We start from the raw sequence: 19,568 nt of genomic DNA, 5'->3' as shown, positions 1-19,568 counted from the left end.
CTATCTCACTAGGGGTAAGATAGATACCGCCTACAGGAAAATTAGAGAGACCTTTGGAGATAAGAGAACGACTTGTATGAATATCAAGAGCTCAGATGGAAACGCAGTTCTAAGCAAAGAAGGGAAAGCAGAAAGGTGGAAGGAGTATATAGAGGGTCTATACAAGGGCGATGTACTTGAGGACAATATTATGGAAATGGAAGAGGATGTAGATGACGATGAAATGGGAGATACGATACTGCGTGAAGAGTTTGACAGAGCACTGAAAGACCTAAGTCGGAACAAGGCCCCCGGGATAGACAATATTCCACTGGAACTACTGACGGCCGTGAGAGAGCCAGTCCTGACAAAACTCTACCATCTGGTGAGCAAGATGTATGAAACAGGCGAAATACCCTCAGACCTCAAGAAGAATATAATAATTCCAATCCCAAAGAAAGCAGGTGTTGACAGATGTGAAAATTACCGAACTATCAGCTTAATAAGTCACAGCTGCAAAATACTAACACGAATTCTTTACAGACGAATGGAAAAACTAGTAGAAGCCAACCTCGGGGAGGATCAGTTTGGATTCCGTAGAAACACTGGAACACGTGAGGCAATACTGACCTTACGACTTATCTTAGAAGAAAGATTAAGGAAAGGCAAACCTACGTTTCTAGCATTCGTAGACTTAGAGAAAGCTTTTGACAATGTTGACTGGAATACTCTCTTTCAAATTATGAAGGTGGCAGGGGTAAAATACCGGGAGCGAAAGGCTATTTACAATTTGTACAGAAACCAGATGGCAGTTATAAGAGTCGAGGGACATGAAAGGGAAGCAGTGGTTGGGAAGGGAGTAAGACAGGGTTGTAGCCTCTCCCCGATGTTGTTCAATCTGTATATTGAGCAAGCAGTAAAGGAAACAAAAGAAAAATTCGGGGTAGGTATTAAAATTCATGGAGAAGAAATAAAAACTTTGAGGTTCGCCGATGACATTGTAATTCTGTCAGAGACAGCAAAGGACTTGGAAGAGCAGTTGAATGGAATGGACAGTGTCTTGAAAGGAGGATATAAGATGAACATCAACAAAAGCAAAACAAGGATAATGGAATGTAGTCGAATTAAGTCGGGTGATGCTGAGGGAATTAGATTAGGAAATGAGGCACTTAAAGTAGTAAAGGAGTTTTGCTATTTGGGGAGCAAAATAACTGATGATGGTCGAAGTAGAGAGGATATAAAATGTAGGCTGGCAATGGCAAGGAAAGCGTTTCTGAAGAAGAGAAATTTGTTAACATCCAGTATTGATTTAAATGTCAGGAAGTCATTTCTGAAAGCATTCGTATGGAGTGTAGCCATGTATGGAAGCGAAACATGGACGATAAATAGTTTGGACAAGAAGAGAATAGAAGCTTTCGAAATGTGGTGCTACAGAAGAATGCTGAAGATTAGATGGGTAGATCACATAACTAATGAGGAAGTATTGAATAGGATTGGGGAGAAGAGAAGTTTGTGGCACAACTTGACCAGAAGAAGGGATCGGTTGGTAGGACATGTTCTGAGGCATCAAGGAATCACCAATTTAGTATTGGAGGGCAGCGTGGAGGGTAAAAATCGTAGAGGGAGACCAAGAGATGAATACACTAAGCAGATTCAGAAAGATGTAGGTTGCAGTAGGTACTGGGAGATGAAAAAGCTTGCACAGGATAGAGTAGCATGGAGAGCTGCATCAAACCAGTCTTAGGACTGAAGACCACAACAACAACAATTAATGACAGTTCAAATACAGAAACATAATCTATGGTAGAATAAATACAAATTTATCCTGAAACTTATTTCTGGACAACCACATTAGTTAGAGAATTGTATCTGAAGGATTTAATAGAAACCAAAGCATTCTCAATTACCTGTATGTTTTGTTGTACTGAAATTATATTTTGCCAAATATATTTCATGTTCAAAAAAATGGTTCAAATGGCTCTGAGCACTATGAGACTTAATGTCTGTGGTCATCAGTCCCCTATTTCATGCTAATGCTTTGTTTAAAGATAAGAACAGAATAGCCATTAATTTGAAGTATTTTCTCTATACCTTTCATTTGTAGTGTTGGAGATGACATGAAATAATAATAATAATACTATGGACAACAAAAACTATGCTAAAAGAACAGCACACCAAAGGGGTAACTGAAATAGGTTAGCTGAAATATTTATGATAACATGGATGGCAAAAGCCCTGTTGAAAAGATGGCACCAAAGACATAGCTGAAATAATGTTAAATATGAGTTTTTTGTGCAGTGCTGTGGGAAAGGCAGCCAGTGATAACTATGTGTTTGATGATCCACACAAACTACTGAGAGGGGTACTTCTTCATTATTAATTGCAAAGCAAACTTGGCTCAAATATTTATTACGTTTTGCTAAGGGAAAATTTCTAGATCATTTAATGTAAAACAAATTTATATAAACATTTAATATTTTTCACTAAGATACGTTAAATTTTTTATAATACGAGGGCTATCCACAAAGTACATTACGTTTTGGAATTAAAAATAAATAAAGTATTGGAAATTTTTTTATTATATACAGATGAAAGCCACACTTAAATACTACTTTTCTACATAGTTGCCATTTAAATTAAGGCACTTATCGTAGCGATGGATGAGCTTGGAAATTCCTTCGTCGTAAAATTCGGCCGCCTGCGCCTTCAACCACGTGGTTACCTCTTCTTGAAGCTGTGCGTCGTCATCAAAACGCTGCATAGCCAACCACTTCTTCATTGCTGGGAATAAGTGGAAGTCACTCGGTGCCAGGTCGGGACTGTACGGCGGATGAGGAAGCAACTCCCACTTAAAAGATTCGAGAACTTCACGAGTGGCATTTGCCGTGTGGGCCCGGGCGTTGTCGTGAATCAGCAAGATCTTTGAGCCCAACTTTCCCCTGTGCTTGTTTTATATTGCTCTTCTGAGGTTGTGCAGAGTTTGGCAATACCTTTGAGAGTTTATTGTAGTGCCTCTTTCCAGGAAATCCACAAAAATCACACCTTTTCTGTCCCAAAATAAGGGGTAACCACGTGGTTGAAGGCGCAGGCGGCGGAATTTTACACGAACGAATTTCCAAGCTCGTCCATCGCTACGATAAGTGCCTTAATTTAAATGACATCTATGTAGAAAAGTATTATTTAAGTGTGGCTTTCATCTGTATATAATAAAAAAAATTCCAATACTTTATTTATTTTTAATTCTAAAACGTAATGTACTTTGTGGACAGCCCTCGTATGTTTGTGGTAGCAGTGCACTACCGGAGTCCAAGGAATTTAAGTAGGATGCTTTGTAATGTCATTTTTGTCCTTAAGTTTAATGTTCTTTACTCTTTTTTGTAATCTGTAACAAATTTGTCTGTTTTTTATTTCACCTACAGTAACAGAAATATTTTAGGGCAGGGATGCAAGGGGTCCATGATCAAATGATTAACCCATTTTTGCCTCACATAAGTCGATGGCAGGCAAATTCGATTGCTAAATGACACTAGCACTAAGTGAGTGAATGTCAGAGGAGTTCGAGTATGGAGCCTGTTGACTGCAAGTGGAGCCGTGAGATATGAGATATACACTCCTGGAAATTGAAATAAGAACACTGTGAATTCATTGTCCCAGGAAGGGGAAACTTTATTGATACATTCCTGGGGTCAGATACATCACATGATCACACTGACAGAACCACAGGCACATAGACACAGGCAACAGAGCATGCACAATGTCGGCACTAGTACAGTGTATATCCACCTTTAGCAGCAATGCAGGCTGCTATTCTCCCATGGAGACGATCGTAGAGGTGCTGGATGTAGTCCTGTGGAACGGCTTGCCATGCCATTTCCACCTGGCGCCTCAGTTGGACCAGCGTTCGTGCTGGACGTGCAGACCGCGTGAGACGACGCTTCATCCAGTCCCAAACATGCTCAATGGGGGACAGATCCGGAGATCTTGCTGGCCAGGGTAGTTGAGTTACACCTTCTAGAGCACGTTGGGTGGCACGGGATTCATGCGGATGTGCATTGTCCTGTTGGAACAGCAAGTTCCCTTGCCGGTCTAGGAATGGTAGAACGATGGGTTCGATGACGGTTTGGATGTACCGTGCACTATTCAGTGTCCCCTCGACGATCACCAGTGGTGTACGGCCAGTGTAGGAGATCGCTCCCCACACCATGATGCCGGGTGTTGGCCCTGTGTGCCTCGGTCGTATGCAGTCCTGATTGTGGCGCTCACCTGCACGGCGCCAAACACGCATACGACCATCATTGGCACCAAGGCAGAAGCGACTCTCATCGCTGAAGACGACACGTCTCCATTCGTCCCTCCATTCACGCCTGTCGCGACACCACTGGAGGCGGGCTGCACGATGTTGGGGCGTGAGCGGAAGACGGCCTAACGGTGTGCGGGACCGTAGCCCAGCTTCATGGAGACGGTTGCGAATGGTCCTCGCCGATACCCCAGGAGCAACAGTGTCCCTAATTTGCTGGGAAGTGGCGGTGCGGTCCCCTACGGCACTGCGTAGGATCCTACGGTCTTGGCGTGCATCCGTGCGTCGCTGCGGTCTGGTCCCAGGTCGACGGGCACGTGCACCTTCCGCCGACCACTGGCGACAACATCGATGTACTGTGGAGACCTCACGCCCCACGTGTTGAGCAATTCGGCGGTACGTCCACCCGGCCTCCCGCATGCCCACTATACGCCCTCGCTCAAAGTCCGTCAACTGCACATACGGTTCACGTCCACGCTGTCGCGGCATGCTACCAGTGTTAAAGACTGCGATGGAGATCCGTATGCCACGGCAAACTGACTGACACTGACGGCGGCGGTGCACAAATGCTGCGCAGCTAGCGCCATTCGACGGCCAACACCGCGGTTCCTGGTGTGTCCGCTGTGCCGTGCGTGTGATCATTGCTTGTACAGCCCTCTCGCAGTGTCCGGAGCAAGTATGGTGGGTCTGACACACCGGTGTCAATGTGTTCTTTTTTCCATTTCCAGGAGTGTATGTCATACTGGCTGAGTAAGTCCTCACTGCAATGGCTTGACCCTCAGCACAGCATTATCGATTCGTGACAGATTATATTCGTGACAAGTGAGTTTAAAAAGGTTTACTGTGTGCCGAATATTCTGTGTTCGCAGGAATCATGTCAGTCATACGTTGGACTGCAGTGAGGATAGTGTTAAATACATTGTTATACCATGCTATGCAATACTGAGAATACTGACCTGTGATGAGATTAACCATGATAAGAAGTGTGAGATGAAAGTAGCGTCTGCCTGAAAATTGTGTTTCATAAGAGTACACTAATCAAAAGAGTGTAAATCATCTTGGCATTGGTTATTGCAACACCCTTTGTCACTGTGTAAAATTGTTGAGTAGCAGAATCCTGATAGGAAAGAACATCTGATTTAGCTCTCACCTATTAGGCCACAGTCACTTCAAAACTGCAGCTAGAAGCCACAATGTAGTACAAAACAGAACCCAGTCCGCTGCTTTTCGCAGGTCGCGGAATCCACACATCCAAGCACAGTATGGCATGACATACTTTTACCTAGATGAAAAAATCCATTACAGATTACACACATCTATGCTGAAACTGCATGTAGTACAAAACAGATCCTGGTGCCCTGCTTTTTGCAGGTTGTGGAATCCACTCCCCCAAGCACAGTACAGCACAACATACGAGGGTAATCCCAAAAGTAAGGTCTCCTATTTTTTTTTACAAGTACATAGACCTGTTTGTTTCTACAGTGGTTTACATCAGTTTATAGCTTGAACATTTAGCTATTTTTCGACATAATCACCATTTCTGTCGATGCATTTTTGTAGACGCTGTGGCAGTTTTTGTATGCCCATGTCGTACCAGCACGCCACCATGCTGTTCAGAAAGTTATGAACCTCTTCTTTCACCTTGTCGTCGAAGCTGAATCGCTGGGACCACAATTAACGCTGACAGCTAATGTGAGACTCTGAAAAAACTCAAACGGGCAATTCAGAACCGGAGAAGAGGAATGTTGAGCAAGGGCGTACACATTCTCCATGACAACGCTCGCCCACACATCGCTCGGCAAACCGTTGCTCTCCAGCAACAGTTTCAGTGGAACATAATCACCCACACACCCTATAGTTCTGACTTGGCGCCCAGTGACTATCACCTGTTCCCTTGGTTAAAAGAACATTTGGCCGCAAAGTGATTCAGCTCCGACGACGAGGTGAAAGAAGAGGTTCATAACTTTCTGAACAGCATGGCGGCGAGGCTGGTATGACATGGGTATACAAAAACTGCCACAGTGTCTACAAAAATGCATCGACAGAAATGGTGATTATGTCGAGAAATGGCCAAATGTTCAAGATGTAAACTGATGTAAGCCATTGTAGAAATAAGCAGGTCTATGTACTCATAAAAAAATACGAGACCTTACTTTTGGGGTTACCCTCGTACTTTACCATCGCAGCAGCCTCTCAGTTATATTACCTGAAGCCCTGACGTAATCTTATATCAACAAAACGAAAAATCCATTACAGATCATACACATCTATGCTGAGACAAAAATCACATCAAACCACAGAAACAAGAGTAACGGCAATAATCCTTACCTTGTAGCTATATCTTTTTGTTGTACAGCCCAAAAGCTAAAAATTATCTGCAAATCACTAACAATGATGGAAAATAATTCGTAAGCAGTCTTAAAAAATGACAGTTTCTGCCTAAACAGAAACTCGGTGATCTGCACAGGAAAGACGTAATTTTTGCATCGATTAAGCTCATGTATATAGCATAATAAAAAGCAGCGTATTAGACACATATCACACAGGAGGTCTCGTTGGCACCTTTTCTCCACAAATATTCTTCTCGCAGCTTTTTCATTTATTATGACGGCCACTTTTTTTTCACCCTCTGATATGTCGTGAAATTAAAATCACAGTGAAAATCTGGTGAAGCTGTGAGCACATGTGATGCACAGTGTCCCTAGCATGCCCTTCTATTGCATCAAGACACACCTGAACGCACAATGAGCACGTAAAAATGCCTACAATGATAGTGTCTACTGCCAAGTGTGAAGAGCCTGTTGAGGGGTTTTGCCTGACTTCATGCAACCCACATAACGCAACAGTCATGCATTTCTTTCTTCATGACAGTTCTTGGCCGCACACTGCAGGTGCAACGAAGACGATCCTGCAGCATTTCCTATGGGAAGTGTTTGATCACCCATACATCCCAGACTTGGGTTGGAGTGATTTTAACCTCTTCGCTCACATGAACTGCTGGCACAGACAACGAAATGCAGGCCAGCATGGGGAATATGCAGAAATCACAGGCCTGCCTCCTATGGTGAGAGGATTAGAAAGTTGGAACTACGCTACGACAAATATCTAAGTCTGAGAGGTGACTGTGTAGAGAAGCAGCTGGAAGGTGTAGTTAAATGTTAAAATTAAACCATCTTTGATTTTCACTGTGGTTTCCATTTCGTGACCGATCAGAGGTTAAAAAAATAACACTCGTATTTTTAATGAAGAAGCTGTAACTGAAACTGAGAACAATTATTTATTCATGTTGTATAGGTTAACGAGAGGTAAGGTAAACACAGATAGGCTCCGCGTCTCCACGTCAGGTGGCAACCTGGTGACGCTGGCGGGTGGCGCGCAGCGGCGTGAAGCCCAACTCCTCCGTCGGGATGCCGTACTTGCGCAGCTTACCCTCGTACGTCTCCAGCAGGTCGTCGTGTGCCTTGCACACCCGCGACAGCTCGTACTGCAGGTCTTGGATCTTAGCGTTCTTCCGCTTCAGCAGCTCCTGCACATAGACACCATTATATAAAAAGTGCGATGGCACAATTACTGCTCACTCATCAACAACTGTATCAGAACTAGCTCGTATGTAGACGGACAGTGCTCTGTCCCTATGGCAAATGAAAGAGTTGAGAGTGGCGCCTGACTAGGATGCCGCCAGAACTTGTACTGGCCATACATGAGTGCAAATGTGCAAGGTGCGGAATGACGGATGCGTAGAACTGAGATGGCAACGAAACAGCGATCTATCGGAAATATAGATTTTTCTTGATTTAACACTGAGCATTCATAATTATATTTATTAAATACTATTTTTGGTATTGGTTATTGGTTCTCACATTATATTACACATCTTAGCCAAATTAATTTAACAAAACGAAGATTACTATTACACTGACGTAAGGTAGTGTTAAGTTCATATCTTCTCTACTCGGTCCATCGTCAGTTATTTTACTGCCCAAATACCGAAGCTCGTGTACTACAATTAGTGTCTCATCCAATAATTTAATACCTGATTTAATTCGACCAAATTACATTATCAGTACCCTTGTTTTACTTTCATACTTCTCAAGATATTATCCATCCCATTTAAGTAAACTTCCAAGTCATCTGCAGTCTCTGCTAGAATTACAATATCATTAGCAAAAACCAATGTATTTATTTCTTCTCTTTGAGCTTTAGAACCCTTCCCAATTTTCTTCCTGCTTGCCTTTACTACTTACTCAATGTACGGATTGTATAACATTGGGTACAGGCAACAACCCTGCCTCACTCTCTTATCAAATACTGCTTCCCTTTCAAGTCTCTCAGCTGTTATAACTGCACTCTGATTCTGTAAAGTTGTAAATAACGTTTCACTCCCTGTACTTTATCCCAGCTAGCTTTAGAATTTCAAGGAGTGTATTCTAATCAACATCATCAAAAGCTCTCTCTAAGTCGACAAAAGTTTTTAAACGTATATTTGCCTTCCTTCAACCCATCTTATAAGATAAGTCATAGTCAGTATTTCCTTGTGTTCCTACATTTCTCTGGGATCCAAAATGGTCTTCCCCAAGTTGGCTTCTAATCAGATTTCCATTCTTCTGTAAATAATTCGTCACAGTGTTTTGAACGATGATTTATTAAACTGACAATTCACTACTATCCACTCCTGTCAGCATGTGTATTCTTTGAAATTCGAATTATTACATTCCTACTGAAGTCTGAGGGTGTATCGTCTGTTCATATATCCTGCTCGCCAGGTAGAATAGTTTTATCATGGCACACTGTCCAGGGGACTTCAGTAATTCTGATGGCCTGTCATCCACTGCAGGCGCCTTGTTTCGACTTAATCTGGTGGTGGGTAACAAACACGCTACAAGAAACAGGGCAGGAGCTGAGAATTGTAGTCGGTTGCAAATTGCGGCTCGTTAACGCACAATCCTGATAATCAGCACTGCGTCACGGAAATGAGTGCGGCTTAGATAATTGTTCGCAGCGCTTGATCAAAACTGTATTGAGCGTCGAAATATTGCACTGAGCAATTTACGAGCTTCCCAGCACAGCTGTCCCAATAGGCAAACAAATTCATGTTCCCGTACTTTGCGCTTATGCTGCAGTGGTACCCACCTGTGGGGATCTCACAGGAGGTTGAAGGTGGATATGGACACGCCTGTGTACGTTACCCACGAGTAGGTACTGAACAAATGGTGCATTATTCTGTCGTGTTTTCCGTCGAGAAATGTGTAGTGCTGCGATCCGACATCGAATTATGCCAAAAACATCGCAAACTTAAATGTAAACCAGACACAAATCCTCTAAGTAAAAATTACACTTTAATGTCTTTTGCTACCCGGAGTTTTTAGATCTAGAAGTAAAGAAAATAATAAGTATGTTTTATTCCACACGATAGTTTAAATATATAAAATGAAATGCTCACGGCAAAATACGCATTTTTAATAGTTAAAATGACGGATTTGAAACACCTCTAATAATTGCAAAGCAAACAGGCACACTGTGGCTACACAAATGAAGAATTTAATCTCCTTTAAGCCTGCGACACAAATAATTAATAACATAATTACTGATGGATTCTTTAAGACCCGCAGCACTGAGACGCGATGGTGTCTCGTCTATAGAGCAATATTTTCGTGTGCCGTCTCAACTCAAACTGCCATTTCTCGAGTGCCTATTCAGCGGGCGAACTGCATCAAAGCCAGTGATTGCTCGGAAAAATTTGCAAATTCTCGGCTGCCTCCAAATAACAATACGAACAGCAATTCTTTCATAGTTTTATAAGTTCATCATTTTTCTTATCATATACATGATGATAAGTCTCTTAATTTAAGATTTCCCCTCTCTCCATGTAATTTTTATGAAAGAACATTAATAATAATGTTCTTTCATAAATTATTATTAATAAATTCCATGACCACATTCGCCACAGTATACAGGGTGAAGAAAAACAACCTGATAATAATGTCAGAGTAGGGTTGGGGACTTAAAATCATAATCAATCGGCGATGAATGTGCGAAAGTTTGTCCATTAAAATAATTTTTCCCAACTAATACCTATAATAATAAAGAATGAAGCTACTACTTAAATCGGCAGAAAATAACAATTTCAGTTGAACTGCCAAAGCAAACAGGTTACGTTAGTTGCGACTTTTTGAGATGTTTGCTGGGTTAAGCTTGATTATTAAATCAAGTACGCGGAAGCAACGGCAGTGGGGCACAACGACAACAGCACAACACAGCTGCACTATCTTGTTAATCGGAGATAACAGCACTGCTAGACACACCCAGACATGTTCGCTTACCGAACAGACTTCAGGCCGCTCGGCGCTTTTTGGCTGCCATTTTACGAAAGTAGCTCCACAACAGATCATTTCAGACCAACGTTGATCTGGTAAATTTTACTCGACTAGACGTCCTGCTCTGATTTTATTAACGGTTAGTTTTTCTCCATGCTGTACTGAGCCCTCCTCTCACGACACCTTGAAATCCCAGTTACTTTTTCCTTTCTTGTCGATCACCTTCATGTCTTAGGTGTCTTAGGTGACAAATGGTTCAAATGGCTCTGAGAACTATGGGACTTAACATCTGAGGCCATCAGTTCCCTAGAACTTAGAACTTCTTAAACCTAACTAACCTAAGGCCATTGCACATATTCATGCCCGAGGCAGGATTCGAACCTATGACCGTAGCAGTCGCGCGGTTCCGGACTGAAGTGCCTAGTACCGCAGTCGGCTCTGAGGTGACAGGTGACTCCAAATGTCTCTTCCCATTCTAGCTCTCCCTCTTAGCCCATACGAAACTGCTTCTCCAGCTAAATTTATTGTGCAAAACGTCAAAAAAAGAATCCTGAACGAAGACGGAAAACCAGAAATATATCTTCCATGTTATTTCTTTCCTTTTTACTGTCAGACTAGACTGTATTCAAGATAATTTGACAGTTACACGCTGGTGTCAAATTAGCAGCCATACGCGAAAGTTTTTGGTTCGTGAAGACAACACGAGGGGCACTTGTTGTAAATGCAGATATGCAGCTCGAAGAGGAACTGACAAAAAAAAATGAATATTGTTGTTCAATGTCATAAATAGCACGTGTTTGTGTAATCTTAGGTAATAACAATTATAGGAAATTAAACTGTATCGTCAAGATGTGGTTCATTCACTTCCTCACCACATTACTTGTCAGACATACAATACAACCAAAAATAACTGTCGTCTTGGATAACAGATAACAAGAATCAAAATTAAACTCATAAATGTATATCACCAAAACCAAAACTTTTTGACAAAGTAATCATAATGAAACAGTTCCCCTCCAGCCTGAAAACTGACTCCCATGAAGTGCACACGCATTGGAGTACCTATAAACTTTTCTGAACTAATGCAAATTTACAGTACATCCTTTGGTGCATTTCAGTGGGCTCTGCTTTTTCTGTCTTGTACACAACATTTGTCAAATGGCCCAATCAAAGTTTAGGTTAGCATACTGTGGGAGCAATGCCATAGGTTCAACACCACGAATCCAGTTACTGGCAAAAGTAATCCTAGTTTGGTGTGTCACTTGTTTTGTGTCTGCACATATACTCACACACATTTGTGTGAATTGTCGTCATCGGGAGATATCAAGGACAGTCCAAATCGACCACCACGACAGATACACAAATACATCATCAAAGACAATTCAGCATACATAAAACTCAACGAAACGGACAACTGCAGTAAATGTCTGGCCGTAGCTATCTCACACAACATGGCTTCGGCATACAGCGGTATCAGCGGTTGTAGGGCAAAACGCTGTCTACTCGAATCGACTCCGATATATCTGCAGTTACTCCGGCGGTTAATGTGTTCATTTTCTCGTCGCTGGCCGCAGAAGATAGGAAACTTTTAACAGTCAACTGGACGTTTTCCAACTCTTCCGGTAATCTTAAATAGTCTGCGGCAGATAGCTGGGATCGTAAAAATTAGGTCTAGTTCATTTGTTACCAATAATGTCGCGCCCGGTATTCATTGAAAATTCTACTTGATGGTTTCGTTCCGCTGTGAAATAGGAGTTTACAGTCAACCAGATATGAGCATTACGTCTATTGAAAACGCAGTCGCGTTTGACAGTCGCTTCATTAGTGAATAACCAGGAATGAGTAATTTATTAATGCATAACTATCGTATCCATCTGCCAGAGACAATGCGCTTTTGACAGTCCAGAGATAAAGATTTTTAAACAAGCTGAGCGTGATACGGATGGTACCGAGTACCCTCAAGAGTAAGCCGAACAAAAAACTTCGACTTCACTACAGTATTTTATATGTTTTCAGTACTCGTCTGTGGATCTTCATCTGCCAAATGTAGCACATCCCTTCTTTCCTCACATTAAGTCTGTCAAGCATCCCTCCGTTATGTAGTATCATGGATCCCGTCTCTCTGAAGCATCTCTCGACAGGAAAAAACGTGTATTTGCTTTCAGGAACCTCCTACTTAGGAACCTTTCTGTCGAGACGACGCGCTGCTTCGTCATTGCACTCTGCCAGATCGCCCATGAGGTCTATGTTTATGCACTCCTAGTTTCATAATTCTTGCATAATGAGCTTGCTTGATGATTCTTAGCAAAGATTATTATGCTCGCCACACCATATTTCTACAGAATAGCACGGGCGAAGCTCATATACAGTGAAAAGTATGCGACGTTCTCTCGATGTTGTTGATCAAGCCCGGAGCACGTACCCAGTTCCCTAAACAACAATCTTTGCTTGGTTAACGACGGCAACTTTTCGTGTTTTTTGCGGCCAGTGAGATCTGTTTAGACAAAGTAGCACCATGAAATCTTTATCATGTGATCATTTTACGTATGCATAAGTTGCTTTCATACTCTTTCGACTTTACGTTTCTGTGTTGTAGAAAAGGAGTTAGGCTTGAAGCTCCGTAAATATTGGTAGCATGAAAAAGGTACACAAGATACCTAGCTTTCAGACTCATTTCAGCATTATCTGTGAGTCCTTAGATGTTCGGTGAAAGTGCAAAAGTCACGCTGTGTTAAGGAATAAAGTCACAAAAAAACGCATTTCGAGATGACTTGTAGTAGAGGATCTACCATGTAATGCATCAATACAAGAAACAGAGGTCATAAGAAGACTAGAGCGTTATGTGTAGCGTTGAGAGAGGTAGAGCCCATGCAGGATATGATGGCCAACGCGCAGTGACCAATTTTCGTCCAAAGCAATGGGCAAGTTCATTCGTTTGTTCGGAAGAGGAGGCCGACAGTGTCAAACCTTTCGGCCAGTCGGCAATGACAGATTCGAGGAGCATGACCTGCAATCTTTCCCAAACGATTTTACAGAAAGTATTCGGTAAATAGCTTATACTTTACTTATAGCTTTATATGTCAGGTGATGGCATGCTCATCATTTCGTTAATGGTCATAGTTATTGTGATATTTAGGGGGAAGTAAGATACTACGCGAAATTCGAAAAGAGATACTGAATCGAACTGGAGAGAAAAAAAAATTATGGTACAACTTAACTAAAAGAAGGGATCGGTTGGCAGTGCACATCTTGTAGCATCAATGAATCGTCTCTTAGGTAATGAAGGGAAAAGTATATGGGTGAGAGGGAAGTGGTGGAGGTGGGAGTGGGGGGAACTCGTAGTGAGAGACAACAAGTTTTTTTTTGTTTTTTTTTTTTTAATACTACAGTAAACAGGTTCCAATGTATTTAGGTTGTAATAGGTAAGCGGAGATAAAGAAGCATGATCAAATCGATCTTCTGACTTGATAACAAACCACAATAATGAAAACCTCATTCTGTAGCAGAGTGGGCGTTGGAACAGCTTGCTGGACTGCTTTCCTCGGAAATGTTTTACCCCTTTAAATACATTTTCAATCTGCTATTGCCTCTCTCCCATTTTTCGAAATACTGGTAGAGCACCCGTTCCGATATGGACCACAGTTCAAATGTTTGATGATGGATATGTAACGTCAGCTCACCTCGAATTTCTTGTTGATGGCGCCGACAGTGGTAGGATCCAGATTTGCAGCTGACAGAATCTCGCCTAACTCAGCTTCCTTCTGCTCCAGCATTCCAGTAATCGCCGACAATTTCTTCTCCAGTAAAACATTCTTTAAGCCAGTTTTCTGTTGCAGTTCCATTATCGCAGTGACGAAGCGATGGTGTATTTCATCTCTTTCATGTTGCAGCTGTCGTAAAAACAATAAGCAAAAATGGTTAAATGTTGGGCAATATACTGAATATTTTATAATGTATTGCAATGAGATATAATGTATGTTGGTTTGTTTACTGGTTCAAATGGCTGTGAGCACTATGGCACTTAACATCTCAGGTCATTCATTAGTTCCCTAGAACTTAGAACTACTTAAACCTAACTAACCTAAGGACATCACACACATCCATGCCCGAGGCAGGATTCGAACCTGTGACCGTAGTGTTTACTGGTGTAACTGTCAAAAATGGAAGGTAAAGCAGTAAAAATCCAATACTGATCAGTTTTTGAGAAAACATTTAAATTTCGAGGTGCACAAAAATGATGAAAATAATGTCAAGGAAATTATTGTTGCTACTTACTAGTATTTGAAAGGAATTCAACACAGTACCTTCAGCTCACAGATGTATTCACAGCGTCCATTACAGTTTCAGTCTACAGAGGGCAGCACAGTCTACAGTTTTGAATACAACACCAACAGATGGCATAAGTGTCTCTTATTCCCCAACATCCTCCCTACCCTGGTCTATCCCGAGAGGGATGAGCAGCTGCACTGGTCGACAGATCTTTGTGCCATCCGGCTGCCAGAGAATGATGCATCTTATTTTGTCATCTTTTTGTCATTTCAGCTGGGCCGCACCTCTTCCACCACTGCTTTCTTCCACAAGAACCATGGTTTCATGTCCTTCTCGAACTCTCATTGTTCTTCTTGAGGGATATTTTTCCACCTTACGGTAGCGTCCTAGCAGGAGGAGGTATTCATTTTGCCACCTGCACCAAATGTCCTCATTGACCTTTTGTCTTAGTCAGAACTGCACGGCAAAATCCATTCTAGCTGCTGGTTCTGGTGCACATGGAATGGTTACTAGTTTTCCACCATTTAGAAAGTGGGTTGGTGCCAATGGTGTATCGCTCGCTCCTTGAGTGAAGGGTCCTGAGTTTATTTCTCCTTCTAGTCCTATAAAAATGATGTTCTAGCTCTCTTCACCAACTTGAGAGCGATCAAGCACCTCCCTCCAGCAACGTGTGATGGAGCTTATCATGCATTCCCACCAACCTCCCCAACAAGCTGCCTGTGGTGGTATGTACTTCCAGGTGAGTACATTGTGGGCACAGTAATACCATATGTCAGTAAGCTGGACATTTTGAAGAGCTCAGACAGTTCAGTGTTGGTTGCATGGAATATTGTAGCATTGTCTGAGTAAACAGTGCGTGACAGGCTTCTACGTCCTGCAAAGCATTGCATAGCCATTATAAATGTATCGGTGAGCATATCGGTGACAATATCAATGTGAATTACATACGTTGTGGCGTATATGAACAAGACCATGTACGACTTCTTGAGGTGATGACCAATTTTAACATATAATCATTCAGAAAAATTAATTCCAGTTACTTCAAATGGTCTTGCAGGTTGAACTCTGCTTAGTGGCTATGGAGCCTCCATTCCTTCCTATCGATGACTGGGGATTGTCTAGCACATGGCAGGCAAAAGTGGAGAACTCTCTGAACAGATTGTTGTCCTCAAAAAATCTAAAATGCTTCGCATAGTTCTTGTAGTATGATGCATACTCTGAGATGGTGCAGCCTTAATGCATGTGTTCGATGAGAAGTTCCGTGAACTGATGACTTCCGTCCAGAATAATTGGATGTTCCTCTGAATTGGACATTGCAGTGCATTGTAACGTGCCACTGAGCCAAATCGCATCATCCAACAGAAAAGGATTGTATCGAGCTATCCCTGATGCTCCGGGTTCTCCCTTACACAATGCTGAGAGTTTGGTAGTGAATAGCTCCTCTTGAACTCTGATCCAATATGTTCAGGCATTGTGTAATTCCAGAGCTCTCAAACTATCAGTGTTTCTAATCTTGTACTTTGTACTCTCAATAAACTGAAATACAAGGGCAGTTATGTGAAGAATTCGCCAGTAGGGACTATATTTTGAAATGTTGACAGTGGTTTGGTAATGGCAACCACAGTGACATTTGTCCAGATTTTGGCTTCTGGCATTAATTTAGGTGGGGCCAGATGTTCAGTGACCATGACTGCCTGTCTTCTGAAAACCATGGTGGACCACATGTCAAGTGCTAGTAGCATGTCTGCCTCCAGCCCCCATGTGAGATGATCTGCAGGATTTTGACCTCCAGGACAATGCCTCCATTGGCTGGGCGCAGTGTACGCCAGTATTTCTCTTATCCAAACGCAAATGAAGGTTTTCCATTTGTTTTGATGATTTCATATCCACTCCAAGGTGACTTATTGCCATCAGATCCTGTTTCCTGGCAAAAGTAGCAAAGGCATCATATGCCAACCAATGTGGCAAGCAATTCCAACCCAGATAAGATTACTTTCTTGCTTGGTAGCAAGATATTCTTGCTGCAAACAATATGTGCTGTGTAACCAACTTCAGTGGCTGTCCATACGTACAGAACAGCAGCAGACTCTTTCTGATGCATCACAGAACACATGCACTTCTGCAGAATCACTTTTGTCTGTCACACCTGTCCATCTGGCAATGTGCTATAATGACAAGTGATGAAGCTTTGAGACCCAAGAGTGCCAACTACATGCAATATCTGAGGGCAAAACTTCCTGCTCTGCAAGACATCTTAGCCACATGTCTTGGTAGATGAGTTTAGCAATGACCCCAAAGGGTGTTAACAGACCAAAAGGGTCACAGAATTCAGCAGCTGCTCGAAGAACATTTCTCTTGGTTGTCGGTTTGTCTTTCATATCTCCTGCTACCCTCTGGTAGTCAGCGGAATGCAGTCATTTTCTGTATTCGAATTGATTCCCAAAATTTGTGTTGTGGGCTTGGTTCCAAGACTCTTGGCATGCCGTATTGCCTTCAGGTCCTTCAAATTAGTTGTCCATTTGGAAAGTGGATGACTTATTTACTGGAAGAGTATTATTAGTTCCTGGTAAATAGTTGCTGTCTCCTCACTATCGCACTAATTACAGAACTGTCCATGAAAATGTAATTGTCAATTAGTGCTGAAACTCATGGATATTTGTCACTATTTAGTGGTGCTAGCTTCCTTACAGCAGCTGACAAAAGGCATGGCCTTGGTGCAAGTCCAAATGGTAAATATTTGAAATGATATGTTATCTCATTGTCTGTCATATTGTAGACACCATTCTCAGTTTGTTCAACAAGATACCAAAAGCACCCAGTGAGATCTCTGTCTTATTCATTCAAGACCTATTGTAAAACTGCTTGGTCCACATCACAAACTATCCCCATCGGAAATTTGCACAATTTTAACAAGGTGGCAAGTAAATATGGCAGTAAATTTGGTCCTGTTTTGAGATTGTCATTCAAAGATGGAGAGTCTGGTTCATGTGATAATACACCGAACACAATCCCGTATTTGATGCTTCCACTGCTGCATTTTCTTCACAATGTGGTGTGGCAGGTAAAAAAGGCATACAACTGTGTAGCCCTCAGGTGCAACTTCTGCCTGACACCTCCTACTGTAATTTGACATGGCCTCATGATAAATGAGTTTCAGTTCTTCATTCCCTCGCAACTTATTTTGTAAGGAACACAAACATGCTTCAGCAGTAGTGTGGTTGCTAGAGAAAAATACATCCTCCTTTTGAGGCAGGCATACAATACTGCAGCCATCCTCCATGTGGTATGACTGTCAGAACTCTTGTCAGACAGGGTGGTGTATGGATGTCAGTGCTCACTCTTGATGCTCTGTTGTGCCAATTATCTCCTGTCCCAAAAACGGTTTACTGTCTCATCAGATATCTCAATGCAGCTACACTGAATGAAGTTGACAGTTGCCTTGTTCACTGCAGTACCAGTTCTGTTTCCACTAAGAACAGAACCGAAGGTTATGGGAAGGAGAACCAATGTCTGAGATACCTTATTTGGTTAACCCAGGGTCACAATTTTCCAGTAATAATCTGCCTCAGTGAGGACTTCAGTAGGTAGATATTCAGTGTCCCCTCTTGAATTGGCCAGTTGCGTACCCTCCATCAAGAAAATGTCTACTGCATCTTCTGGTACTGTCGGCAGATGTGAGAACTGTTGCTGCTTTCAAAAGCTTCAACTGATACATGGGCGTTGACGGAATATCCCATCATATCGAAATTAACCTCCTTGACAGGGATGATTTTCAGGATGGCTCAAATGTCATTATCTCCAGAGTTATGGTTGCAGTGACATTAAGTTGGGGAGATTCTATAAGTGAATGATGTATAAAACTTGACTGACTCCCTGTGTCTAAGATGGCATGTGTCAATTTGTTCGTAGTGCCTGGTTCTTTGGTACTGACAAGAGCAGTTTGTAAGTATGAGAAACTGGAGGTCATCGCTTTAATCTTGTTCTCGTCATGAGGTTGCTATTGCAGATGGAAATGTGGTGCTCACCCTTACATTTTGCACAGGATGCATTTATCTGTTTAAAGTACTGAGCTTAGTTGTGGCCACGTCTAAGGCAAAAGAAGCAATGGTTTTTTTCTTCAGACACATATTCTGCCTGTGGTGATGGCTCTCTCGACCTCATCGTTGAGAAACTCCGTGGGTTGTGAGAGATTATCTTCTTCGATGTTTTGCCTTCGTGGCTAAGCCAGTTTCTGCAAATTTCTTCCTAGAATGCATGTAGAAGTTTGGGGACAAGCACTCTCCCATAAGAATTCACATCCTCTCCTAGTGCTCTTCGTGCTTGAATCTGCTTATGGCACTAAGTATAGGTGGTGTTGAGAGTCTCTGGACTGCTGGAAATAGAAGAATTAAGATTCTCCAAGAAATCATTGTGGATCTGTATAATCCTGTTCTCATCCCAATACTTGGATTTCAATATTTGCTTCGTCTGCTCATATGTGTCAGTTGTAACAGCAATCCCATCGACCAAATCCTTGGGATCCCCATATGAATATCCATAGAGGACTATGTGCTTCTTCACAGGCGACAACATTGAATTTTCACCTATGGAAGCTGTGAAGTGCTCCCAGAATCGTGTTCACCTGAGAAGGGATTCAGTACGACAGGAGGCAACTTGAGGTCCACATAGGCATGCTGGCAAGCTGCTGAGGGTGGCAAACGCATATCAGT

At 42.2% G+C, this 19,568-nt stretch overlaps 1 protein-coding gene across 1 annotated transcript in view; it reads right to left on the bottom strand.

Moving 5' to 3' along the window:
* Positions 1-7,576: 7,576 nt before the first annotated feature.
* LOC124795436 (dynein regulatory complex subunit 4) overlaps positions 7,577-19,568 on the bottom strand; it is a 136,288-nt gene continuing 124,296 nt past the window's right edge. Inside the window, exons 10-11 of the mRNA XM_047259462.1 lie at positions 14,271-14,480; positions 7,577-7,802 (exon numbers count right to left, since the gene is read on the bottom strand). Coding sequence (XP_047115418.1) covers positions 7,617-7,802; positions 14,271-14,480 — 396 coding nt within the window. The 3' untranslated portion in view covers positions 7,577-7,616. The remainder of the gene's footprint in view (positions 7,803-14,270; positions 14,481-19,568) is intronic.

Source organism: Schistocerca piceifrons, chromosome 4, assembly GCF_021461385.2.
Source record: "Schistocerca piceifrons isolate TAMUIC-IGC-003096 chromosome 4, iqSchPice1.1, whole genome shotgun sequence".
NCBI lineage: Eukaryota > Metazoa > Arthropoda > Insecta > Orthoptera > Acrididae > Schistocerca > Schistocerca piceifrons.
Note: the sequence above shows the minus strand (reverse complement) of the source record. Positions and strands in the feature narration are given on the sequence as shown.